Below are 27,811 nucleotides of genomic sequence, written 5' to 3' on the forward strand. Positions count from 1 at the left end.
GATTATCTTCATAGCACCAGATCCTCTACCTCCATAACCTGTAGATTAGAAGCTACTGTGAAGTAAGCACCAGAAGGCATATGGGGGTACATATACTATGTGTCACTCCTCTCTCCCCATCCCCACATCCAGCCTCTCATAGAAGAGGAGATAGACTTGATCCCCTAATGAATGGAAAACAGAGTGCAGATATAAATGTCAAGGACAAATGACTGTACTGCATCATCAGCAGAATGCTATCCACATCCTGCTGTCTTGCATCTCACTATCTTAAAATAGTATCTCATAAAATCTATGTTCTCATATGAGAGAACTTCTTTCTATTCGTATAACTATTCACTAAAAGCCAACAATATACTCTGCTTTTCACAAGATATCACAATTATCCCTGCCTTGAAGAATTTACAGTCTAGAAGACAAAGTCAGATAAGATGTACTGGGAAAGCCAGAGGGAGCCATTTCCTTAGATAAAATTGTTTTTGCTTCCACTATCTAAGGTTTGTCATTTTTTCATGGATGGTGGGAAGGTAAATAGTAACTGAAAAAACAAGTAATTGAGTCAGGCCCTATTTATGCTAGAAAGGATTTGCTAACATAGATAGACCAGTACATCTATTCCAGTAATCCCTCATAGGATAGATGCAGCTTACCACCAGCAAGAGTGCTTCTGTTGGTATAGCTTATACCAGTTTCCCAAATAAAATAAACTGTATCTACACCAGGGCTTTTGCTGGCTTAGCTATGTCAATTAGGTGTGTGATTTATTTTTCCAGACTCCTAAATGACAAAACTTTTTAATGTAGAACAGACTTAAGCAGGAAACAAATTGTAGGTTCCTTCCTCTCTGCCAGAATCTGTGATCTTTTGTACCAATTAGGTGCTTAAAAGGTCATCATCAAAGTAAACATCACTTTTCTGAAAGTGGTTTTTTCCTTTTATTGCTCCAAGAAACACCTCAGATCATTGTAATTAAGAGCAAAGAACATTTTTTTTTCTCTTTTCCCCTTGAGTCAATGCCCCACACTGTCTGCTAAATCAGTGGAAGCACTCCTGGTAAGGACACCGTCACCAATAGAAGGAGCATAGTGTAGACATGAAAAATCTATTTAATTACTGTGGTGGCTGTACATTGACATAATTTAAGTCAACTTAATTTTGTAGTGTAGGCTTGCCCTCTGAGTGCCACAGCTAAATACAAGATGGAACAGATAGTTTAGCATAAGTAGTTAACACGTATTTCAAGGAATCATTCAAAGCAATGTGACCCGTCAACACCCATCCAGTCACAGAGGAAAGGACTGGGGGGAGTGTTGGTGTGTCATAAATTGTAATAATCCACAAATCCAGTCTCCAATCAGTCTGTGATTTTTAGTGTCTAGCAAAATTATGAATTTAAGGTCCCAGGCTTGTCATTTGAAGGTGCTGTGCAGGTGTCCTTTGGGGATGAGCACTGAGCGGTCCAATATAAAGTGATCACTTTGTGAAAAATGTTCACCCAGAGGTAATAGCATGTTTTTGTCTGTTATTTTTCTGTCTGAGTTCGTTCAAGAGTGTATTGATTGTCTGGTTTCACCCCATAGGCGTGCACAGCACATTTCATTAGGGTGTGCATCCAGGTAATCAGGGGTGTCAAATTCAACGCTGCCAGCAGGCAACATTTGAATTACCCACCGGCGGAATTCTCCCAACGTACTAGTCTCCACCGACAAATGACGCAAGACAGGGTATTTTGGCGGCAGATCGCGGCGTCTTCCTGTCCGCCGCAAGATCGCGCAGCTCCGTCCTCCAAGAAACCGCGCACCCGAAACACTTTCGGTGGCAGCATTAAACAGACTGAGATGCCGCCACAGGCAACATAAAAAATGTTCACAGCATGGATGCAAAAGGTATCTATAGATACCCCTGCATTAGGGTGTACCTGGGCACACCCGGCACATCCCGTGCGCACGCCTATGTTTCACCCATATAATTCCTATTGGAACATTTAGTACACTGGATGAGGCAGGGCTGGATTAACTCTCCTGTGGTCCCTGGGCTATTAGATTTTGTGGGGCCCTTGTATACAAGTCTTTTTCCTAATTTAAAACAAAATAATCACAATTATGGCATTGAAGCTATTAACGCTGTGCTAAACTTACCTTTCAATGAACATAAAGCCATTCTGTGGTTACATTTCAGTCTTAAAACATGTAGAACAAGGGTCGGAAACCTAGGGCACATGTGCCAAACGTGGCACATGATGATTCTGAGCAGCACTCACTCACACTGGGCCCATGGCACATGGGAGGCAGGGCTGGGAGGGGGAAGCGGCAGCCACAGGGTGCTGCTTGGGCTGGGAGCAGCTCCTGGCCAGGGCCTTGGGCCCATGTCACAGGGAAGTGAAGGGGTAGCAATTTATTTTTGCCGGACACCCCCCTGAGGTCAAGGCCCTGGGCTGCAGCCCCTAAAGCCCCTGAGTTAATCCTGCCCTGGGATGAGGTACACTATATGTTATGACAGGCATGTGTAGGACCTATATATCTTGAAAGGTGTGTTGGGTGGGGCGCATCAGCATGCCAGTGGAGATGTCTGCAGATTTTGCATGTTATTTCGACAGAGTCTGGTGCCACTTTGAGTTTGTGTGTCCTGGTCTGTGTGGACGGGAGCTTGCTTCTGATGACAGAGTAAAGCGTTTGGGGGATTATTTGAAACCAGAAAACAGGGACAAGAAAGATTTCTTTCACAGGGGGGCCCCGTCAAGTAGTGGTTGTAGTTGTTTAATGATACCTCATATGGGTTCCAGTGTGGAGTGGCATGTGACAGCTAGGGGTGTGTGGCTGGAGGGGGTTTTATTTTTGTATTATAGCCATATGGCGTATATATAACCTTTTCAGAAAATAACAGTCCCTTCTAAATGAGCGAGCAGAACACATTTCCCAGGGTCAAACGGGTGCAAAGTGCCTACAGACCATCCGCCGACTTCTACGCAAGGTAGGGTTCAGATGTGCAATGCCTGAGTGTACCTCGGGCTCCATGACCCCAGCATGCCTCGCGCTGTATTACACTGCACAGCTGTTTGCTAGGCTTCCTGCTGCGAGCACGCCCGTCACTCTCCGGCTGGCTAGCTGAGCAGGTCAACTCATCCTTTATCAACTGCGTCTGCCAGCCGAGGCGAACCTGCAGCGCTGGGCCCCCCCTGGAGTGACTGGCCTTGGGCCTGGCGCGTGGGCTCCCACGGCCCCTCACGTATGGCCCGGCCACTTCTCCGGTCATCCTGAAGGAGGAGCAGAGGGGCCAAATCTACAGCTCGGCTCCGCTGCTCTGAAACGTGCCTCGCGCGGCCTCTGCTCCAGCGGGGCGGACGAAAGCGTGAATCGACACCGGGGCGGCTTCGCTTTCTCTAGCGTCCCGGCCCCGCCCCGCCCCGCAGGCACAGCGCTGGGCGGGCAGGCGGGTTTTGCAGCGTAGAGAAGCGGCGCATTTAAGAGACAACCGCGCTCAACCGCCACGACAGCCGAGCGCGCGACCCGCGCCACTCTCGACCCTCCCTCAGGGCGCAGCGCCAGAGTCTGTCTGTTCAAATTAATTCAATAACGCCAATAGGGCCGGGCCCCACCCTTCACGCATGCGCAACTCTACCCTCTCCGCCAATCACGACTTGGCTGCCCCTCCTCCCCACTATTTGCCATTTAGCCCCGCCTCACCCTTCAAATACAGCCAATTGTCGGCGCGGGCCAGTCAGCGTTCACAACCTGCCGCCAATCCCATGCCGGCTATGATACCCGGCCTTACGTTTCAGGGCCAATCAGAGGTCGTACTTGCTGCGTGGCGGTGTGAAGGCTGAGGATGACGCAGCGAGTTTTCGGCGCCGTGTTTCCGGCCGGTTTTTCAACGGCGCAATCCCAGACTCCGCCTGTGACGTAAGGACGTTCAGGTACGTACGGCTGGTGATGTAGAGGTCGCGTGAGGAGAGCGCCGCTGCTGCGCACAGGGACTAGAGCTCCGTGCGGTAGGTGCCGCCGCCGGTCCCTGTATGTGGCGCGTCGCTGTCTTCTCTTCCTGTCGCCATCGGGGTCTCCAGTCCTGTCCTCGCCGCTGCCTCAGCTGAAGCCGCCGCCCTTAATGTGGGTCGGGGCCGGGCGGGGAGAAGATGCCGCCGTCCAAGTCCCGCAAGATCGCGATCCTGGGCTACCGGAGCGTGGGTGAGCGCGGGGCCGGGGGTGCGCGCGGGGCCGGGGCTCCCGCAGCGGGGGCGGCACTCGAAGCTGTCAGGGCCCGGCAGGAGTGAAGGAGAGTCCGGGGTGGTGGCAGGCGCTCGGGCAGGGTAAGCGAGGGGTTGCCGTGGTGTAGAGCCCGGGATTGGGCTACGGCCCGGGGAAACTTGCCGTCTCCAGCCTGTGGCGGCTACTTGTAAGTGGCCGGGCTGGTTGTCTCTCCCTCTGGTTGCCGTGGGTGAGCCTCCCTGGAGGCGGGGAGTGGGGTGGGTGCGAGGGAGTCCGGCAGCGGCTCTGAGCTGCGAGCCTGGCCGAGCCCTGGGAGGGGAATCCTCGCTCCTGCTGCCTCCTCTTCTAGCGTGGCCTGCGGGTTGGTTCCGCACCTTGTTCTGAGAGTTCCCACCGAGAGGTGTAGCCGGACCGGGAGCTGCCACGGGCCCGTCGGAGTGGGGGCTCCGGTGGCCTCACTTGGCCTGGGAAGCCCGGGACTCCGCAAACATGCGTGGTGCCGCCAGAACCTGACCCGGGTTACGAAAAGGAGCCGCCTTCTGCGCCGCTCTGATAGCTGGCACCGTGTTCGGTCCCTGTAGGTGAGAGCGCTGCCTGGCTCCTCAGAGCTGTCGGATTTGACGTGACCCCTCCGGTCTACCAAGGTCCTGGAGTAGGAGGAATTCTGTGGCAAGGAGAGGGGTAGTGTGCTGCTCAATGAGCCATTAACGGGTTACGGGAGACTTCCCTAGCCCTCTTCTGTGGTTTTCTAAAAAGGTCACCTGGCCAGAAGTGCTGCTTGTGAAAAGTGTTCTTGATTAGAATGGCCAGGTGCCTGCTAACTTACTGAAAGGAGTGATGCCAGTTCATGGTCCACTGTAAAGCTATCATTCTGCCTCACTATTAAGTTAAAACATCTAATATAAAACATTTTCTTTAGCAGAGTTCACTGTTACATGAATTCTCATGTTTTCCTACATGCTGCTTGTGTGTGTGCTGGAGTGATTGTTTGCCCAGAAACTTTTTAGTAATTGAGTCCTTGAGATGTGCTTGCTGAGACACCAACTAGGTACAATACATGGGGTGAATCAGTTCCATTGGTTTATGGAAACTACGGGGTGATTCCTTTCATGTGTAACTTCCTCCCTCCACAGGCCCCAGCATAGAGGGCATAAGCCCTTTCCTGCTGCTAGATTCTTCCTCTGAAATTGATTTGCACCACCACAGGTGTACTATCCAGGTGTGGTAAACGTCTAGTTCTCCCTATGTGTTTCTTCCACTTGTGACTGCTCTAGCATCCGTCTCCCCAGACATCACTTCTTCTTAACGGTTGGTCTCTAGATGTTTTTCTCATTGCAAATTTATGAAGATGTTTCAGCTTTATATAGTAGTAGTTAGTGTTGATATTGTGGTGGTGTGCCTGTGCCTTATGCCATATCACATCACTGAATATATGCAGCACTACTGCTGTTGAGCTGTGCAAATTAACCCAAGCAGACAAATTCCCCAGAACTATCCAGGAGCAGTCTGAAATGAATAGTTGTAATCAGTTTTTCTTTGTCTGCCCTGTATGATCACCTTTTTCTCCAGGTGTATTTTAAGGTTTTCATGGTTTCAATGGAACACAATTTCTGATCTTGAACCAGAAGAAACTTTTTGAAAAAAATTAAGATAGTTAAGCCACTCCCCATGTCACTTGTGTGATTTAGTAAAAGTTGAAAATGGTGTCTTCAATAGGGACCTACATTTAGATGGTTGGGAGGGGGTTGGGAAACACCAAGGAGAATAAAATCTCTGTATCTTCTGCCCACGACAGGCTACCAGAAACAACTGCAATATAAATGTTAAAAATTGGTAATTGTCTGCATCTGCTCAGTTAAGCCCCAACTCAGCAGATGCCCCCCCAAAGTTGAATCTTTTGTTGAATAACAACATAAGCATGGGTGTTTCTTAACCGTCACATGTTTAAAAAAAAAAAAAAAAAAGTAAGACTCTTTAACATAAAGTTATGTAACTGCTTAAAAGTGAGTAACATCTCCTTCCGTAGAAGATTAGGTTCCATGATACTTCTATCTTTGAGTTTATTCTAGAAATAGAATTGAGTTGAGACTTAATTCTTCTCTCTAGAGAAACTAGAAAAACAAGGTGGGTGAGGTAATGTCTTTTATTGAACCAAGAATGACAAGCTTTTGAGCTACCTGCCAACCTAAAGAGGAGCTCTGTGTAGCTTGAAAGCTTGTCTTTCTTGGGCCATGTCTATATGTTCTATGGTGCAGTGCATGTGATGAAGATGCTGTATGCTGATGAGAGCTTTCTCCTGTTGGCGCAAAAAAAAAAAAAATCTCCGCAAGTGGCAGAAGCTACTTGAACACATGAGCAGTTATGTTGGTGAAAATTACATTGCTCAGGGGGTGGAATATTCACACCCCTGAGCAACATAAGTTTTGCTGACATTGGCTGTAGTGTAGACCTAGCCTTAGTCCAATAAAAGATATTATCTCACTCACCTTGTTCTCGAATATCCTGGGACCAACATGGGTACAACACTGCAAACAATCTCTGACCACTGTAAGTTATGAGAGAAGCCTTTAGGCTAACATTCCTGAATAGTCTCGAATATTTTTCAGGCACTTCTTTAAAGTAAAAAAGTTCAAACCACAGAAACAAATACTAAAGAGTTCATTGGAGCTTTGTTTCATTTTGTAAAACTGCTTACTCATGAAAGACACTTAAGTGATAAGTTTCATTTATTTTATGTTTATAACAGACAAAAGAAATTACTGTCAACATCTAGGAGACTGATAATGGCTTCAAAATAAGCAAATTGACAACGTACCCCAGATAAAGTAATAATTGATCAAGCCTTGAGTAAAAGAAAAATGAGGAGAGATACTCTACTTAAATAAAACAAGTAAGCAAGATGTCCCTTTTGGAAGCTCCCTAAAATCTGAACCTTGCAGCATGTTCTGCAGAGCTATTTCTGTCCAAGGTTGGGGCTAATTCCAAAACTGAAGGGACCGTGCAGAGAATGTTCTGCCAACAGTTCTCTTTCAAATAAAGATTGAGTCACTTCATAATGCCTACAACAGTCTTGATTGTGGCTATATGGCATGGAGAGAAACAGTCTCTTTAGTAGGCAGGGTCTAACCCATTCACAGCTTTATAGGTTAAAGCCAACACCTGGAAAACCACAAGCAGCCAATTCAGGTCATAAAGCATGATATAATGTTTGACACTAGTAAAAATGGAGCTTTCCACATTCCATCCAGTCTTCATTTTCTGTGTAGTTTAAGATGTAGCCCCAAGTGTATTGCAGTAACCTAGTCTTGAGATGACCAAGCAGATATTAAGTGCAAGTGAGAAATCCATCTTTCCTACTGTCAAAAATTGATCATCCATCAATAATTGAGACTTTAAACAGGCACCTGCATTGCAAACATGAGTAACTAGTGGACAAACACCCTCATCCAGAAGATCAGACATAGTCTCTCCCACACACTCCACTTGCTTTCCTCCAAACCACTGTTTCCATTTTGTCTGGATTGAGCTTCAGCCACCTTGCACTCATCCATACCCCAGTCTTCTTTTGGTATTTGGAAAGATACTTGACCACGCTATTGCTGTCAGAGGGAAGTTGAGGAGACTATATAGGCCTTGTCTACATTAAGAAAATAAGTCAACATATTTATGTTGACTTTCATCCAGGTGGTGCATGTCCACACTACTCTCCTTGCGTCGGTGGAGTGCATCCTCACCAGGAGCACTTCCACCAACCTAAGGGGCAGTGTTGAGGGAACTGAGACCCATCTCTCAGCCGGGAGCCTACGGGCTCCCAGGCAACCTGTGGGCTGCCTACTTCCAGCCCTAGTCAGTTGTTCGGGAAGCTGCAGCCTCTTGGACCCAGGCTCTGAGCAAGCTGGGGGGCAGCCTCCTGTACCCGATAGATGGCATTTAGAAGTCTTTTAAAAATTATGAACTTTAAAAGAAATCTACATGTTTTGTGTAGCCTGATAGATAAAATTCAGGAAATAAAACACTTGAAAATTCAATGTGAGAATAATGGGTTTTTCATTAGGTGAAATGAAATAAGAAGGTGAGGTTGTTTGAGTTGTGGTTAAGCCTTTCAGAGTCTACTGAGGATGGTAGACTATTTGATGAAAAGCAGCATAGATGGGTCTCATGTTTGCCTTTAGATCAACTTGTTATGGATTATCTGTGTGACGCAGACACACTTGTCTTCCCACTAGAATAGTGGTCATTTCTTAAATGAGGTAATTTGGTGGAACAGCCATGAGAAGATGGTTGTTGACTTCTGTAGAGTATAACTCAACTCTGTCTCAATGTAGCTCTGCTGTGGTATGGTGGACCTTTTGGATGTGACAATTTTTCCTACTTTTATATTGCTAGTTGGAGTGCAGGTCTTAGATATTTATCTGAAGGTGCAGATTTAGGGCTTGTCTACACTTAAAGCACTGCAGCTGTGCTGCTGTAGCACTTCAGTGAAGGCTCTGCCTACACCAACAGTAGGGATTCTCCCATCAGCATAGGTAATCCACATCTCCAGGAGGCTAGGGAGAATTCTGTCTACATTGGGGGTTAAGTCAGTTTAACTGCGTTGCTCAAGGGTGTGGATTTTTCACACCCTGAACAATGTAGTTGTACCGATCCAATTTTCTTCTGTAGAACAGCCCTCAGAAGTGATCTACATTAGTTCTTTTTTAGCCCCATGAGGGAGTGTAATTGGGCTTCTAGTGACCTTCCTGTTTTTCAGCTGGACTGTCTCATGACTTTTTCAGGTTTTTTGTATGATATGGCATACTTACGTATCTGCGTGTAGAGGCTGGAGAAGACCAGTCTGTGTAGTTTGCTTATTGGTCAAGACTGTTTGTCAGTTTGAAGAGAGATCTTTTCTTGGCAGACTGATGGATTGAAAATGCTGAAAACCATTGCAAGACTTTTAAAAACTATATAACGGTCACAGTGACAGAATTGTTATTGGCATGTGTAGTGGGCTTCACTCAGACACTATCAGGCCTAGTGGACAAGCCATGGCTCAACAGTCTTTCTCACCTCCAAATTTCTGGGTTGAGCTTGCCTGACGGTCAACAGGCTAAGCATTCAAGCTATGGTCTGTTGCTCTCTGGATGGATGAGGGGAGAGGGTAAAGGTAGGGGGGAACCCAGGCCCTCCCCCCCTCCTCCATTGGGTCCCAGCCCAGGGCCCAAGCAGGAGGGAGATGGCGTGTCTTGGTCATCTGTTCCTTGGGCACCTGGCTAAACTTTTTTTGTGCTGCTTCCTATCGCCTTGCTCTCTTTGGTTTGGAGTGTGGTCATAGCCTCCATCCCCTCCAGGGGGGAGTTCCCAATCAGTCTTAGTGGCTTAGTTGGTCAAATAAGTATTCCCCCAGCTCTTCTCAATGTTCAGTTATTTTCCCTCAGTGGGGGAGGCCTACCCTTCTGGTTGGGGTCATACCCTTCTCCTATGGCTTGTTCGGTCCTCAGAAACTGCAAACTGGCTTCCTCCTTTCAGACAGCCTCTTCTTCCTTCCCTCCCTGTTTGATTGTCAGAGTCCCCTTTGGAGCATATCCTCTATTTGGAGCATGCACTGCTGATGATGAGGGGAGGGGTCCTCTTGGCCCAGTACAGCTCCCTCACTCCCTTAGGCTATGGTTACACTACAGCACTTACAGCAGTGCAGCTGCACTGATGCAGCTGTCGCACTGATAGTGCAAACTCTGTAAATTGACAGGAGAGAGCTCTCCCATTTTAATTAATCCACCCGCAATGAGCAGCAGTAGCTACATCCATGGGAGAGCTTCTCCCACTGACAAAGCATCAGGCTGGTGCTTAGGTCAGTAAAACTCTCATGTTGCTCGGGGGGGGGGGGTGGCTTATTCACAACCCTGAGTGCCATAGGTTATATTGACCTAAGCTGTAGTGTTGCCGTAGCCAAAGTTTCTGTGGGATCTGTAAACCCCATCACCGTGTGTTATGAACCTGTGCGCACTCTCCTTGATATAGCCATCTGAAAGCCTTCATGCTTGTCAAGGATAAACAAAAAATGCAAGAAACCGTGCAGCTAGCTTTGGAGTGGACTGTGACAACCCTCTAGCATTCATAGTAATGCAGATAGCAAATACTGTATCTGAAACAACTGGGGGATTTAAGCATGTGTTTGGCAGGAAGATAGAGCAAACACCCCCTTATTCTGGCAAAAAGTATTTCTAATATTACAGATGTAGTCAGGACTGTTCTCTTAAGTTATTCTGAATGATAACACCTCTCTCTGTACAGGACTCACAACACCACAATGCGATATCCATTCAGTATTAAATAAGAGGGAACACGTACATCTAATACTAAATAGCCATTGCCTCTTTTATCTGAGAGGGAGAACAAAAACCTACTGCTGTCATGTCAAAGTATGTCACTACACAATTAGCGGGGCCTGTAACACACAAAGGTTCTAGGTGGTTCTAATGCAATGACTTAACATTAAATTCTAATGTTTGTGATTTATGCAAATTTTAATACTTAATTAGAAACATTGAAATTAAAAGTCTTAGACTGGGAACTGATTTGAATGGTCTCTACAGTGGGGATGCTCTAGAATATTAAGATGATAAACAAAATGGCTGCCATCAACAGGGGACTAAAATGAGACTTAAATGCCAGTTTTGATTAAAAACTTCATTTTATGACTGGTTTTACCCTTTAGAAGTCAAATTTATTGCAGCGAACCTGTTAACAGTATCTGGGACACTAGAGGCAGCATGTTCAGCTGTAATACCAAGACACAGTAGGATTATTTAAGGACACTGTGCTAGGATTAACTCTTGATTTGCCTGCTTTATATTTTCTCTGTCAAATCCTTAAATGTTTATGCTTGTAGTTTTCTGACTCAATGGTAGCTTACTCAACCAAGTGATAATACCTTTGTATGAAAGGGAGTTCTTTTTTGAACTAGGCATGGATCCTGCTATGGATCCTGTTTGTATAAAAGTTGAAAATATATTGTCTAGAACACAGTAAAGACCTGCTGCAATTAAACACTGGATGTCTGGGTGTTTAGTACTGTTTTATGGAAGAACCAAATAATTATTTGGCTTCTACAATGCAGCCCCTTAACACTTTTTTTTTTTTATAATTTGGCATTCGTATAAGAGTAAAGTAAAACACTAGTCAGCTTTAACTTCATGTAGCTCTCAGCAGTATCCTGCAAGAATTTATTTTAAACACTATCTAATTGTAGGAATATATGCTGAATAATTAAAACATCAAGGGCTTATCTACATAGTGAGTTAGTGTGCAGCAAGCTAGGGTGAGAATCTACAGTGTACCAGCTTGTCATGCAGTAATGTCCTGTATAGACACTATGCCCTAAAATTTCCATAGTGCACTTTAATGTATTGTTGTTTGAAATGGTAGTAAGTCAAAGCTTAGTAAGGCCATGTCTAGACTACAAACTTTGGTCAATGCAAGTTATGTCTGCCTAAAGCTGTCCCATTCCTCATCTGCCCCAGCACCTCCTTCCTAGTCCCGCCCGAGACACGTGGAGGGATCTAAGGAGGCTTTTTGATGGGACGCTCAGGGATGACATGCCAGGGAAAGCTGATGCAGTTAATATGACGTAGTATGACATGCCAGGACGCTGTGTGGATCTGATTTCGCCTACGTTTGTGGACCAGTTGTCCCGCTTCTATCGTGTGGGCCTGCATTACCATAGATCACTGGGTACTAGGCATGATATCAATTCAGTTGTTCTCCTCCTTTCCACCCTTCCTCTTTGTCCCTCTTCAGAAATCCTTTTCATGCAACTTCTAGTTCAGGAGTTGCAGTCGCTCCTGAGGGCAGGACGAGTGGAAGAGGTCCATCTGGAATTAAGGGGCCAGAGGTTCTATTGCTGTTACTTCCTAATCCCAAAGGCCAATGGTGATCTCAGACTGATTTTGGACCTGCAAAACCTCAACAAATTCCTGAAGAAACTGAAGTTCCGCATGGTCTCCTTGGCCTCCATTATTCCTTCTGTGGATCCAGGGAACTAGTACGCCACCCTCTACTTAGAGGATGCGTACTTCCATATTGCTATCTTTTGGGGACACAGGAGGTACCTACGGTTTGTTGTAAACTACAGATACCATCAGTTTGATACTCCCATTCAGCCTGTCAGCAGCCCCCCTGTGTCCACAAAGTGCATGACAGTCATTGCAACCTTTCTAAGGAGACAGGGGATTCAGGACTATCCCTACCCAGATGATTGACTTATCAGAGGACCAAGGACCAGATGGATACACACGTAAAGCTAATACAGTTGACTTTCCAGGAACTGGGGCTGTTGCAAAATATTCAAACATCCACCCTTTCCCTGGTGGTGGTCGTAGGGATGGTCCTTGACTCAACCTGGGTTGAGCCTTCTCCCAGAAGGCTGGTTCACAGTTCTAGAGATGCTCAGAGAGTCTGAGCGGTCACCCTATCATCACAGCAAGAAGCTGCTTAAAATTCTTGGGGCATAAGGCATCATACACCTATGTGATGCAACATGCAAGGCTGCAACTCAGACCTCGCCAATCTTGACTAGCGTCAGTATATGTACCAGATTCACACCAGATGAACAAGGTGGTCTCACTTCCCCCATCAGTGACCAACACCCTTTTGGTGGCTGGACCTGTGGATGGAATGCTCAGGAGTTCCCTTCTTGAGATCCCTACCATCAGTGTCTCTTGTCACAGACATGTCAGTGATGGGATGGGGAACCCACTTGAGGGTCCTCAGAACTCAAGGCCGGCCTATGGTTCCCCAGAAGAACTCTCAATGCACACCAGTGTGAGAGAACTAAGGGCGGTGTGCCTAGCCTACCAGATGTTCCAACCCCACCTGAAAGCTAACTGTGTTTTGTCCTCACAGACAACACAACAGCATTTTACACAAGCAAGCAGGGTGACGCGTACGCCTCTCCCATATGCCAAGAGGCTTTTCACCTAAGGCTATACAAAATTCCCAATTTGATTCACCTTGAAGCCTCCTGCCTCCCATGGTCACAGAATGAGTTAGCAAATCATCTCAGTAGATCCTTTTCCAACCATCACAAATGGTCCACCCCACTGTTTTCCAGAAGTGGGGAACTCTCCAGGTAGATCTGTTCGTGATGAAGTACAACGTGAAGTGTCTTCAGTTCTGCTCCTTCCTAGGCCACAGCCTAGGTTTGCTCTCAGATGCCTTTCTCCTCCCTTGGATGGACAGCTCTTTTACATGTTTCCTCCCATCCCTCTCACACACAGGGTCCTGCTGAGGGTCAGAAGGGACAGGATGCATCTCATCCTGATAATCCCAGCCTGGCCACGCCAACACTGGTACACCAGTCTCCTAGATTTCTCGGCGGACAACACCAATCAGCCTGTCACTATTTCTGGATTTGATCTCTCAAGATTACAGCCATCTACGTTATCCAAACCTCGAATCTCTTCACCTCATGGCATAGAAGCTCCATGGCTGAACACAGAGGAGCTGGCTTGCTCCATGCCCATTCATGAGGTGCTTATAGGGAGCAGAAGGCCATCCACTAGAGCCACTTACCTGGGAAAGTGGAAGAGATTCTTTATCTGGGTAGCACAAAAGGGCATTTCACCTATCGAGTCATCATTGCTCTTCATTCTGGATTACCTATTCCACTTAAAGTAGCAAGGTCTAGTGGTGTCATCCATGAGAGTCCATCTCAGCCTTTCACCCATGGGTGAACGGCTGGTTGTTCTTCTCAAATTCAATCTGTGGCTGTTTCCTTAAGGGGCTGGAGTGGCTGTACCCATAGGTACTCCAGCCACTACCTCCTTGGGACCTCAATTTGGTGCTGGCAAGGCTAACAGGACCCCCATTTGAACCACTGGCAACATGCTCTCTGCCCTACCTGTCTTGGAAGGTGGTCTGAGTTCCAAGCTCTTACCTGAACCACTGTATGCTGTCGTCTTCAAGGACCAGGTAAAACTGCAGCTACACCCATCCTTCCTGCCAAAGGTGATCTCACAATTTCATAGTAACCAGGATATCTTTCTGCCAGTCTTCTATCTTAAGCCACACGCTAACAGGGAGGAACAGAAGGCATGCACTAGCCTTCTACATAGAAAGAACTACATCCTTAGGAAGTTCACCCAGTGGTTCATAGCCATCGTGGACAGGATGAAAGGCTGTTTAGTCTCAGCCCAGAGAATCTCATTCTAATCACCTCCTGTATCCGTACATGCTACAACCTAGCGAAAGTCTCCGCTCCTCAGTTGACTGCCCATTCTACAAGACATCTGGCAGTGGCATTTATGGCACAAGTTCCAACTCAGGACATCTGTAGAGCAGTGTGACGTGGTCCTCAGTCCACATGTTCATGCTACACTATGCCATCACCCCCAAGCTAGAGACAATGCAGACTTTAGTTGAGTGATGCTCCAATCAACGTGCCAGTGAACGCCGAATCCTCCATCTGCACAATTGTTTGGGGGTCACCTACATTGGGATGGACATGAGCAAGCGCTCAAAGAGAGTTACTAACCTTCCATAACTGTTCTTCGAGGTGTTGCTCATGTTCATTCCAACCCTCTTTACCCCCACCCACCTTCCTTTGTCGGACTTAGCCAGCAGGAAAGAACTGAATAAGTGGCAGGGAGGCAGGACCCTATACGCTGGTGCTATGAGAGCGCGTGTCTAGGGGGCACTAGAGCCAACCTGATGGTTACTACCGAGGGAAAAACTTTCCAGCAGCAGTGCTCGGGGGCGAGCACATACCTACATTGAAATGGACATGAGCAACAGATCTCCAAGAACAAGTTACGGAAGGTTAGTAACCGTTTTTTCTGCTGTCTTAGTGATTTTTAGTCTAAATGTATTGCTTGAGCTATTCAAATCTCTATTTATAGCCTATGTGTTAAACTTTATAACTTTTGTAAAATCAGTCTTTAGGGAATACAAGAGAACATCCTCTAAACTGTGTACAGAGTATTGAGTGATTTTTTTAAAGAGACTAAGGGTTCATGAATTTTTAGAACTCTTTTCTACATTAGATGTTATAGAATGTGTATTTACAATATTGGCCTGACAGTTCATTGAGTACCTCTGCCTAGTTGCAACAGTATCACGCTGCATTGCTGAAATACCATTCAAGATGTATTGGGCACAGTCTGAATGGTCTGGCTATTGAAATAGCTGCAGTACATAACATGCAAAACCCTTTTTTCATTAGTAGCATAGCAGTAGACTAGCAAAAACCTCTTATTGGATTACCGCACTTCTAAAGGAGCATATTTATCCACTTCGAAGCTTTATCCTACTGTCTGACAAGCACTCTGTTCTAATACTTCACTGAATATGAAAGTCCTTCTGGAATAAGGTAGAGTGAATTTAAAACAGAGAAGCTATTCCAGTATATCTCCATCTATAGACAAGCCATGTCTCTTGAAGAAAATTGGCTGCTGTGCTTCAATCTGGACTTCATGGAGATGTCACCTTGTTGCCGAGTATGTGTTGCTGTTTCCCTATATGAGTGTAGTTTGGGACTCTAATATGTGCTACCTGTGAAAGAACATAACTGAGCTCCTTAATCTTCATTAGGATCATTTTTCTTTATTAGTGTCTGGGAAAGCTCAGTAGTCAAATGTATTTTGTATTTAAACCTTGACAGGGAACTAACAATTTTCAGACCAGTGTAGTTCTTTTGAGCAAACAACTTTTCCATCCACACCAGCAGCTTAAGGGTCTTCACATAGTGCCTGTCAGGTCCAGAGACATAATTTTACAAACATTATTGTACTGTTGCATGTGCTTGAAATAATCATATTCTCCAGTTGTTTATGAATCAATGTGTATTAATGTTGTTTGTGCATCATGGTACCTTAGCACAACTTCTGGTCTGCTTAACTGCTTGGTTTTTGTCTCAACTTCTGAATAAATCTCTTAAATCAACCACCACAATTTATCATGGCATGTGAGAGAAAAGAGAATACAGAGCAGAGGGAAAGTGAAGGAGGGTAAGGCTGTTCAATGATTTGTCTAATTTTTTATAAAGTGAATTTTCTGTAAGATGGATGTTCTTGGGTGAGTATTTCTAAACTAGTAAATCTTCACTGTTTTCTTAGAGTCAAATCATGCTCTGTTTTGTAAGTACAAACTCTGCAGTACACCATTAGAAGGGGAAAAAAAATGGTATTAGGGGAAAAGAAAATACTTCACAAATAAGTCAGTATCTTCCTTCCAGGAGAATCTTACAGATAATTTGGCCCCCAAAAGGCCATTATCCCATGGTAGGCATGGGTAACAATGGGAGACTAGCAGAACTGTTGGGAGGTCATTTTCTGTTTTTCTTGAAAAAACTGGATAGATGTAACTTGATGTTCATGAATAGCTGAGAGCAGGCTGGCAGTGACTGTAAAAGTGAGTCTTGAGGGACTTCCAGATGGTGGCTGATGCACACAATGGAGGGTATGCTGATATAGAGGACATGGGGGCAGGGGGTTGGGAGGAAGAATATATTCATGAGTGAGGAGACAAAGGGCAACACAAGAGGAGCAGGCAGAGCACAATGCCTAAAAGATGTAGGAAGAAGCTAGCTGTGAAGGCAAGAGCAGAGTTCAGACTCTGCTTGCCAAGCAATCAGTGAGGAGACTTAAGCAGCATGAGTTCAGAGCAGTGGGAGATGTCCCACCAGCAAACTGGAGAGGTGAAAGAGGATGTTGCAGTACTGAAAATGAGAACTAAGGAATGAATTAGAATTTTTAATAGTAGGGTCAAAAGGGGTGAGTTTCTTTGAGAACTATTAAATACACTGCTGCCAAGTAAATGTATTCAGTTTCTTAAAATGCTGTTAATTAAAATAGACATGAGGCTATTAATTTGTAGCGTTTAGCTATATAGTAACCAGAAGCCACTAATACAAAACACCATTTATGGAGATTTGGGGTTTTTTGTCCATAGACAAGACTTTTTGCTTAATATAACTGGCAGACATACTGTACTGCCTCATGTCTGTTGCCTAGTACACTATGGATTGACCTTCTGCTATTGTCTAGAGCAGCGGTTCTCAACTGGTGGTGTACCACCGGTGGTACTTACGAGAAGGCTGGATGGTACGCGAGCTGTACCATGCCACCAAATCCACCGGCGGAAGTGCTCTCCCGCCAGCCTGTGCGAAACCTTGCTGTCGAAAAGGGGCAAACGGCGGAAGGGTTTTGGTGGAGGGCATTGTTTCTCCCATGTAACCCGCTGCCGAAAGTCCCTCCCTGCCGCGAAACCCCGCCGCCACCGCAAATCCCTCCCCGCTGCCGCGAAACCCTGCCGCAAGTGTCCCTTCCCTTCCCTTCCCCCCCCCCCCCCCGAGTGGTACTCAGGAGAAAAAAAGGTTGAGAACCGCTGGTCTAGAGTGTAAACAGGTACTTTCCATAATTGCTCACCTGAGTTACATGGCTATGCTAGCTGAATATAAGTTAAGAAACTGCAAGAATCTCACTACTTCTGGCAAATGCGGTCTCTATGTACTGTAGCCAGAGTGGCTGCTTTTCATAAATGTGAAAGGTCTTCCAATCTAAATTTAAAATAGAGGATAAAATTGACACACAGCTTTTTTTCTTGAACCTGAAAGTTGACTTGTCACAGGCTTTCATTGGTACTGAACTCAAGCGTATCTGTTCACCCATCAAGGAATGTGCAAGTAAACTTGTGCTTGAGCATTTTTATTTAAACTTAAGTACATATTCCTGTCAGAAATGGTTTAGTTATTATTTAATCCTGCCTTGAATGTAAGGGACTGGACTAGATGACCTATTGAGGTCCCTTCCAGTCCTATATTTCTATGTTCTATATGAAAGTTAGGTTGACCCAGAGATTTCTGCTAAGCTACAAATAGCACTCCTGATAGACCAGTGCCAGTAGTTTTCATCTGATTAAATTTAATCTAGTAAGAGTCCTATTCATTTGGTATCAGGATAGACTTGGCCAAGGAATCATGCCGTACCTTTCTAGTATTAAGTCCTTAAAACAATATGTACAGATAGCTTAAAGTGCATTTTGGTGGATGCACAGGTTGTTTTCTTTGAACTGCTTGTTTAAAGGTGTAGAGTTTTGTGCACTGTCTACTAATGAATGAAAATAATTTGTGTGTAAACATTCTACCTGTTCCTTCTCCAGTCAGTAAACTGCATAGTTTTAAGGAATACAACTCCATATTTCAAATGTCAGGTTTTTTTTTTGTTTTTTTTTTAAAGTTCTACATAGCTTTGCCTCAGTGTTTAAATAATTATCAGTTACTCTAAGTGTGGGCGCAGGGGAGGGGATGGTACAGGGTGAATACTTTGAGTACAGCTAGTGGAAAGGAGTTTCTATAATACCACACTTTCCGGTAAGAGGTTTTCTCCAGTTTAGGTGACTTCTGCTGTTAGCTATCTGTTTCACCTCTGAGCCATCTGCCTCCTGCAGTTAAGGAATGTTCACTACTTTCTCTTGGTACTCTTCTTCCATCTCCCAGTCGTTTACTTTGCCAGTCTCCCACTTCTGTGCATTTTCCTGCTTCTCATTTTCTCATACTCTATTTTGGGGTCATAAATTTGGGATCCTAAAATTTTCTTAGCTCCACTTTCAAACCAAGGAGCTATATCCAGTCACTGCTTCATTTAGCATGGGTGGTACGTGATAAAAAGTAAACCATACTTTCGCTACACGGCAGTACTTAAGGCTCCCTGTTGTCTCCACCATCATAACTTGACCACAGGAAGGAACTACAATGTGGTTTGAAAGTAACATTCTGCTACTAGATTATTTGTGTGGTATTTTCTCTCCTACTATTCACAAGTTGTTCAGCAGCACTAAATAGCATGAAAACGAGACGATCCTGTATCAGGTTCACACAGGCCCCCCTCCTGGTCAGGTCGTCTGCACCCACAAACCACGCACAGTTCTCAGCTTCCTGCTCCCACCAGTGCTTTTTATTTGCAGGCTTCTCCACTATATACAGCAGTAGTCGCAGGCTAGGGCCACGCAGCCTCAGCCCCAATGAGGGCAGCTTGTCTCCCATGGTGCTTCGCCCTTGCAGGATGAGCACTTGCCCCTTCCCTTGCAGCTACCCCTTGCTGCCATGCTCCCCTGAGCCTTTATTGGGCTAGGCTGAGTGAACCTACCAGCTGCTCCTTACTAGCCCCAACCCTACAGGCTCTCCCAGTTGGCTCCACTCCCCTCTTAATTAGGGCTTTGGTGGCAGCGGGCTGGCTTAACCCCTATGGCTCAGCCAGCACCCTGTCACAATCAATATCCATTTCTTTGCTACACGTGAGGGAATGGGGGACAGGAGATATTTAGACGCACAAGTGATGTTCTGCTTTTGGTGTGAGAGGAATTTTATCTAGCCCACCTCCTGTTCCTCATGCCTTTGGCCTCAGTCACACCTGTGCCTCTGTTGCTCCAGCACATATTCAAGTGGCACAGCAAATATGCTATTGAATCGGATTTAGTTTCACATGGCTGCTCCTGCTAGAACTATTAGACAAATGCTATGTGCAGCCTGGAATAGAGGTGGAAATGCAGCATTTCTGCCCCTGTTAAAACTTGTGTGGTAGCCATGAAAAGCCATTTAATCACATTATACATTGTGTGGTTTAGAAAATTACTGTCAGACAACTGGTAAGTGGATCTGGGCATAATACAGATAAATGTAGCTGTATGTTACTGTCCTGTATTCACATAATGTAACCCTGCTCAAATGGTATTAACTCTGCAAATATCTGGCATTGCCATTTCCATTTCCTAGGAAATGGCAATTTCAGGTCCTAACTTGTACAGCTACAGTTTTGCCAAAAAAAGCAGATTAACATCAGAATAAAGATGAAATGGAATATGAAAATCCCACTAAAATAGTACTAACAGCCATAAACTGAAGACAGGTACCTAGGTCTTGCTTTAACACACTCTAGTTTGCAACTGTTTGAATTTTAAAAATACTGTGCAAGGTGATCAGAAGTGTAAAAGCAATGTAATAGCAAATCTTACTTTAAAAGATTTGCATGCTGTCTGTATAGCAGGACATTGAGTTCATCTTTATTCAGCCATACACACAGTCTGAAAATGAGTACCAGGGGAGAAACAAATACCCTACAGCTGTAGCACACTAAGGTCTACATTTAAGAAATATAAAATCAATACAAAGTTCAGAATCTGACTCTTGATAAGTGTAAACTGAAATGTAAATTGTTTCTCAACTCTTCACATAAATAGATTTCTGTTGGCTAGTGCGTTGTATCATACTGCTTTAACCATCAGATTTAGCAACTCTTAAATTAGACCTTTAGTAATCATAACTGTGGAGTGTCTGCTGCTGTTCCACAGGTAAATTATAACTGAGTGTCCATTAGAAACTTGATTTTTAGATTAGATTCTTGATTAGAAACCAATGAAATTCCACATCTGTGTCAAAATGCAGGTTAGATTTGGGAAGGAAATAAATATTTTCATGTTACGTGAATTGGACAGGGTTCTTTGAATTCAGACTAACACTTCCAAAGTCTGACAATTTTTGAGACTTAGTAGCAAACAGAGCTGTAGAGAAGTAGTGTATTCCACCGACTTTCCACTTGTTGAAAAGTCAGCTTTGAGGTTAAAGTTTAATTGGGAACACTGCTAGCAATAGCTAGCTTTGGTACAATACTAAGCTTGAATCAAATAGTGGTCAGGGACCTGAGTGCTCATTTTAAAGTCTACCCCTTTTCCTTATATGGATAGCTTGGTGTGATCCAAAGAGGGTTATCAGTGAGACTAAGTCTGGTTTTGTGAGGGGTTGCTGCCACAGAAATGTGAGGGGTACTCAACAAACCTAAGGCTTATTTGAGATTCTTCTGCAGACTTAGTGAGCCCAGAAGAATGGGGAATGTCTTCTGACTTCCTCCCCAATTCAGTTCACTCAGTCACCTCCTCCCAGAGGACATCTTTGGCTTGCAGCAGTAGGCCATGTCTCTGACAAACCCTGAGAGGTTTTATTTGGGGAACTAGAAAGGAAAATAAATGCTAGCATAAACCTACTTCCTACTGCAGCCCTGAAGGGCTCATGAGTGGAGTTCACTGTGTGGCCATCTTGCTCCTGGTAGCACCCAAAGCATTGTGGCCTATCCATTTTCACCATATCCTGCACCACTGATTTAGAGGAGTGGTCCAGAGGAGAAAGCAGGGAAAATTGCTAGCAAAATTGATCTTCATCAATATTTTTGTTATGGGGTGTCGTCTTAATCTAGAAAGATCACCTACTGCAGAAGCCAGGGAAGAATCCGTGTTCTCCTGTAGTGCTGAGCTGCTGTTCAGCTCATCTACCATTTTTGGGCCTTGAAATTCCCTCATCTCCCGCCATCAAAAGCTGATTCCCAAGGTTCTAGAGCTTGGAGGACTCCCAAGCAGAAAGTTCTAGGACAAGGGGTGGCCTTGCCAAACTTCTTAAAGCTTATGGTGGCTCTTCACAGGACTCAAGGATCACCTTGTCTCTGTGTATTTATGAGTTGCAGGGGAGCATATCTTTCCCTAAAACTTCTAAATCAGGTAGTGGGGCAGCTACAAGCCTTAGTGTAAGTTAATGAAGTTCCTTTTGCCAGATCTCAGAAGGAGGAAAGTTCCTCGAGTTTTTCATCCTGCTATTATAATGTCACTGCCTTAAGGAAACTACCACACAACTTGGTGAAGTTCACACATGGTTTGAGGTACATTTTATCTTTCTAAGATGTTCAGTTTGGAAAAACAAAAAACCACCAGATCTTTAACCTTGCATTGTCTGGGTTTCCAATATTTGTCTGTCTTAAAGTATGCCCCTTAAATAGGGTGTCCAAACTATCTTGGCTCTATGGCTTAGTAATACCCTAAAAAGATTAAACATACAGATTATCCATCTGTAAATTTAACTTTATTAGTGATGATTAGAATGCCTACACCTAATTGTATAGCAGTGCTCTGGTTTAATCATACATAGTACATATAAAAGCCTCAATTTTCTGATTACAATGCCAAAAGCCATTATTAATGACCTAATTCTTTATGGTGCTGAGCTCGCTCAGCATCTTGCAGGGAGCTGCTCGCTTCTGAGGCGCCAACCCCATGTTTCCTCATGTTATCCAGTTAATATGTCCCATTAGACATAAAGCTAGCATCACTCTATCTATGTATTAAACATATGCTCTGAGAGTACTAATTCTGCAGTTTGCATTATAGAAATTTTGGGGTTTCCAGTTGTAAAACACCAACATCTTCAGACTGAAAGAGAAATTATTGGCTGAAGCTTCTTGTACAAAAGTTTTTTTTTAACCACCATTTTGAGGCATAATTTGAGTTATCTTGTCAACAGTTGGTTCCATATGACTTGACATCAGTGATGGCTCTTCTTTGCAAAATTACTTGAATCTTAATGTGGTGAAACAAAATATGCAGAGATTAATTTATAGAACATGAAAATCCAGACAATTTTTGTAAGATGTCAAGTTTATGGTCTGAATATTACTTGTAAAAGCTGGATGATACCATGATAAATACTGTTTCGGGATTTAAATAGTGCACTTAAAATTGTAAGGTGTTTTTTTAAAACTTTTGATAGACACTTATGGAAAGAGCAGCATTGGGTTTCTGAAATCCATTCTGTTTTGTAGTTTTTAACAGATTGAGATTTATCACTAGTTAGCCATGGGCGTGCTGAATTACTAAGAAGCTGATGACTAAATGACAAGACAGATTCAGTCTATTTCTAGTGGTGGTTCACTATCTTTGTTCAAGTAAGCAGGACTATTCATAAATGAGGATAAACTTCTTGCAATTCATATCAATGCATAGGGTATGTGAAAGGGTAGATGATCTGGAAAATATTCACAGTCACTGAGGATCTCAAGTGCTGTGAAGCTAAATCTTAAGTGGTGCAAGAGGGTACTAGCTCAGCATACAACACTAGCTCAGTGACAACTCCTTCGGAGCAAAGGAGCAGATTACATAAGGCATAACACTTAATAAGTTAGTCACTTCCTAGCCCTTCTTTGAATGACGGTGATGTCCGGAAAACTGATGTACTGAAACTGCCCTACTAAAAAGCTTTATACATCTTTTGCTACTGTTGCATCATGAGAGAATGTCATAACATCCACTTCATAATTAGAAGCATGTAGTGTAATCACCCATCTTCCCATTCCATCCCGTCCCCAGCATCCTCATGTGTGCATAAAATCTACATTCTGAACAAATAAAACCCTGCACAAGCACATCTTCATGGCAGTCACTCAGTTATCTGCTGTCATCCTCTAGAATCTCAATAGAAATCGATGCACTCAAGTGCCATCATTGCTCCCCACCCAAAGTCTGAAAAAATCCAAAAAAATCTTGTTTAGTACTTGGAATCACCATTGTTACTTGATCCGTCCATTATAGGATTGGGAGCAGTGCTATCTCCTTACTGTATACATCCAGACTTCACATGAGCAGTATGGATCCAAGAAAATTCAGAGTCTGGGTGATGACACCTAGTTGACTTGCGGAAGAGGCAAGTTGATAGTTACCACTAGGTGCTTGTTTAAGAGAAGTTGACACCCTGCCTTCCTATAGCCAGGCACTAACTTGCAGCAGAAGGCAACCCCGGTCCTTTCCAGCTTGCTTGACAAAACACAAGTAACTCACAGTTGATAGCCCAAAATTCTTACAACATCCAGGATCTATGACCAAGTTAGCAGAAGCATAATTAAAACATGGGTTCTTCCAGTGATTATCAATATGTATTCTACTCTTAGTGCACATACTTCCTATGGGGTCTTTTTGCTAGCAGTGCATGAAGGGGGTGCAGTGGGGCCAGCCATCTTAGTTCCTTCTTTACTACCCATGACTGCTAGTTGGAACTGCTCGTGGTGTATATCTTGTGCCTTATGAGACTTAAAGCTGAATTAGTTTAGCTTATCAATAAGTTGGCAGAATTAGGCTTTTATTTTTTAATTTTGATTGTCTATTTTTGTTTTAAGCACTTTTTAAAAATTTTTATATAGTTCAGTTTTCTTAGAAGGGAAAAACCTAAGGTTTTTAAGATTTTGTAATTTTTATCTATTTGAATTTTCATATTGTGGGAAACTGGGTGGGGGCAGAGTCAGACAATTACAGCAGATGTTGAGATTTGAAAATGTAAAGCTTTATTTTTGTGACTAGCTTAATTCAAAAGTCTAAATCACAGAATTTTGTCCATAGTTTTCAGTTCCCACAGCTAGGAGGCTTGAGCAAACTCGTGCCTCTTGTTACAGGTACTAGAATGCATAATTTGTTGTTAGGGCTAGCAAACCACTCTGGATTTTGAAAGCTCTCCAAATTGGAGTGCATGTCCTTATTGTAATACAAAACGTTGAACTGCCAAAGGTGGTCTTTGGAGAGACCCGTGCAATGTTTTTCTTGAACTTTTCTGAACAGACTGAACAATCTTTCCACAGACACTGAAGTTACTGGCACTGCCAGAACATGTAGTGCTACGCTGGACATGACAGGCAGTGACTGGGTTTTACTTCTGTAATGCTCAAATCCTGGTGCCCTGTCATGACAGGGCACTCCACACATCCTCTGCAAGTCAAAGCTATGCTTGAACTCTTCTCCCTGGTGAGGGGAAAACGTGCAGACTATTCTTATAGTAACTAAAAGTGCATGACATCTAAGTCTTGACAAATAGATCAAACCGTTTACTAGTTGACAAAAAGAGATCCTGAACCATAATCTGTCAGGTACGTTGTAAAATATGATTGCTCTTTGGTTTGCTTTGAAAATCTGATGCAAAAACATGCATTGCATATGGAAGGAGTTGCCTTTTGGAGCCCATTGACTTCTGCTTCTTTTAAGGCATTATCTACATCAGCTGCAACTTGTAAATTGATGTTAAATCCATGCGATGTATCAAGAATACATTTGTTTCCATTTTCAAATAAACTTGGTGGATACACAAAGAGAAGATAACTTGCAATTCCGTTCTTGCTGATTTTCGTTTTCCTCATCTGCTTTATGTAATTTTATTGCCTTCTTTGGGTTGACTGCATCTTTAATGAGTATTAAACGGGCACAATACGAATCAATGAATTTTGCTGCCTCAAGCCAGAAAAACCAGCAAAATGGCACAACGGGAGAGAGCAGATGCAAAAACCAGTGGGTTCATGTTGTTGCTTGCCCAGACTTAAAAATCATTCACCTTTGTCTATTGGCATGTTAAAATGTACCACAGATTTTATTGATGTCATAGAACACATCAGTTTTGATAGAAAAGATGCACAATACATGGAATGTGCAGTTGGCGTGACTACATTTATTTCAAGTCCTTTACTAAGCATTGCATATGCATCATGTAGTCAGTGCTGACTGACACATTTTCCTATGTTTGGCTGTACTCTTGGAACACGTCTTGAATCCAAATGTAAATGACCCCTGCATTGCACTGAAGAACAGAGGATTTCAATAGAATAGTATTTATTGATTGGTTTGGGGTTTGGTTTTGTTTTTTCTCCCCACTGTTGAATATTGCGGGGACATTCATTGCTAGCTGTCTGAAAAGCTCTGGGGTTTCATCACTTACTAAACAGAACTACTTCTCACCACTCAAAAGACCCTTAATTGCAGCTTTGCAGTGAACAAAATATTCAAGCATGTTTTCCCCATCCTAGCTGATGATATTTTGGGCAAGTGTGCGCTGCTGGTACAAGCTTCTGAAACAGAGTTCAAACCATGGACAGCATTCATTGGAATCACCTTAAAGCACCATATGCATACCAAATTGTGTGGCAAATACATAGCTTCTTCCTTTGCGTCTCATTCTTCCCAGACAGGCTTCTGTTATAGCCTGGCCTACCTTTGCTTGACTTCCTTTCTCTCCCCCCCCAAATGTTCAGTAGTGAGATTCGTCTTTCCAGAGAATTCTGTTCTGCAGGCTTTGTAGCACACTGTCTTTCTCTCCCTTTCCAGACTTTTTTTTCATCGTTTTGAATTCAATATCAGAGTATTCACCAGAGTTTTTCTTTTGCAACCTATTACTGCTGTAAATAGACTTGCCCCCTTACTGTACTAGTGCAGTTGACTCCCTGCCACAAATGTAATTGCATTCATTTTCTTTCTGAACGTTGACCTCAAAGTCCTGTTGTATTTAATCCTTCAGATCTCTAGCTCCAGTGCTGCTTTGTGGCCACTAACTCTTTTGCTATATGGTCATCTGCTCTCCCTGAGTGATCCTGGCCCAGTTGCATAGTCATCCACTCCAGAAGGTCTCCTAGTCCTACCGGGACCATGTTGAGTATGAGCCCCTTGCTGCAGAAGATGCCAACCTGCTGTTGAATGGCTCCTGCCCAGAGATGGCCCCCATACTATCAGCTGGTGAAGCAGCAGTAAGTGAGTTTGACAGTGGAGTTGCTGAAGGCTCCCTGTGCTGCTGCAGGGTTCATGATACCCAATCCCTACAGGTGCAAGGTGAAGAAGGGGAAGGGGCAGAGGCTGTGGTCCTGGCAGGGCAGAGCAGAGACCGGCCAGGAATGTGAGGAGAAGAACAATCCCCTAGCAGAGACCATTCATCAGCAGGGTGGACTCCACTGTGGCCCAAGGGGTGGTTGTCAACAGTCCTCTTTACCACTTACTGGAACAGGAAATGTTTCTGCTATTGCTCCAGAGCTGGGTTGTGGGGGAGAGTCCTGGAGGATGCCCTCATCTTTCCCCAGGCAGGGACCTACTGTATGCCTTTTCTCCATTTCCTCTGGTGTTCAAGGTCCTGTTAAAGATATGGAGTGGAAAGGCGGAAGTTAAACTGATTGAGACGAATTTGGTACTCGTACCTGGCGCAGCTGGCAGTATGTTCTCCGATTCCTCTTTGGCCTCTTCATCACCTGATCTCTCAAAACAATGAATGGATCCTTTGCCCTGATATGCAGATCTTCCGGCTCCAGGCTTTGCTCCAACATCTAGAGTGTGAATGCTCCGAGGAGGTAAAAGACATGTTAATGCACAGTATGAAATTGGAGACTCATCGTACCTTCCTTCAAAAATAGGAACTATTCCATGTTTGGTGCACTTCCAAACAAGTGGCCCTGACATCTTCCTTACGCCCATTGATTCCAGACCTCAAAAGGTCTGGGCTCTCTTAGCTCACTTAAAGTACATCTAGCGACCATAATGGCCTTCCACCATCCAGTGGACAGATACTCGGTGTTCGCCCACTCAACACACAGAATCATTTAGGGCATGGGAAACCTCTTTCTGCACATCAGACCACCCACTCCAGTCTGGCACCTCGGTCTAGTTCTAAGAACCTTGACCAGACCACCCTTTGAGGCTATGACCACTTCTTCCCTGTTACATACATCCATGAAGATGGCATTTCTGGTGGCATTTACTTTAGCTTGAAGTTTAGCCAAAAGGGCATTGTGACAATAGGGGGTCAATGCTATATATGGAATGCTAAAGACTTTAGGAAGTCCCCCAAACTCTTCCTTTCATTTGCGGAAAGATCTAAAGGCTCCACAATATCCGCTCAAAAACTCTCTAAATGAATCTCTAGTTGCATTAACCACTGTTACCATGTTCAGAACTTGCTATCCCTGTCAGGAATCTGCATCCATTCTATAAAATACATTTCCATTTGGATTCTGTTTGTTAAAGAT

The 27,811-nt window shown here is 44.2% G+C and overlaps 1 protein-coding gene across 2 annotated transcripts in view; it reads left to right on the plus strand.

Annotated features, from left to right (window-relative positions):
- The first annotated feature begins 3,925 nt into the window (after positions 1-3,925).
- The window catches only part of RHEB (Ras homolog, mTORC1 binding), a 60,507-nt gene continuing 36,621 nt past the window's right edge, over positions 3,926-27,811 (plus strand). For both annotated transcript variants that reach the window (XM_067542755.1, XM_067542756.1), the window contains exon 1: positions 3,926-4,181. In XM_067542755.1, coding sequence (XP_067398856.1) covers positions 4,130-4,181 — 52 coding nt within the window. In that variant the 5' untranslated portion in view covers positions 3,926-4,129. The remainder of the gene's footprint in view (positions 4,182-27,811) is intronic.

Source organism: Emydura macquarii, unplaced genomic scaffold (genome assembly GCF_026122565.2).
Source record: "Emydura macquarii macquarii isolate MOO-44397 ecotype Brisbane River unplaced genomic scaffold, CSIRO-AGI_Emac_v2 contig_719, whole genome shotgun sequence".
NCBI lineage: Eukaryota > Metazoa > Chordata > Testudines > Chelidae > Emydura > Emydura macquarii.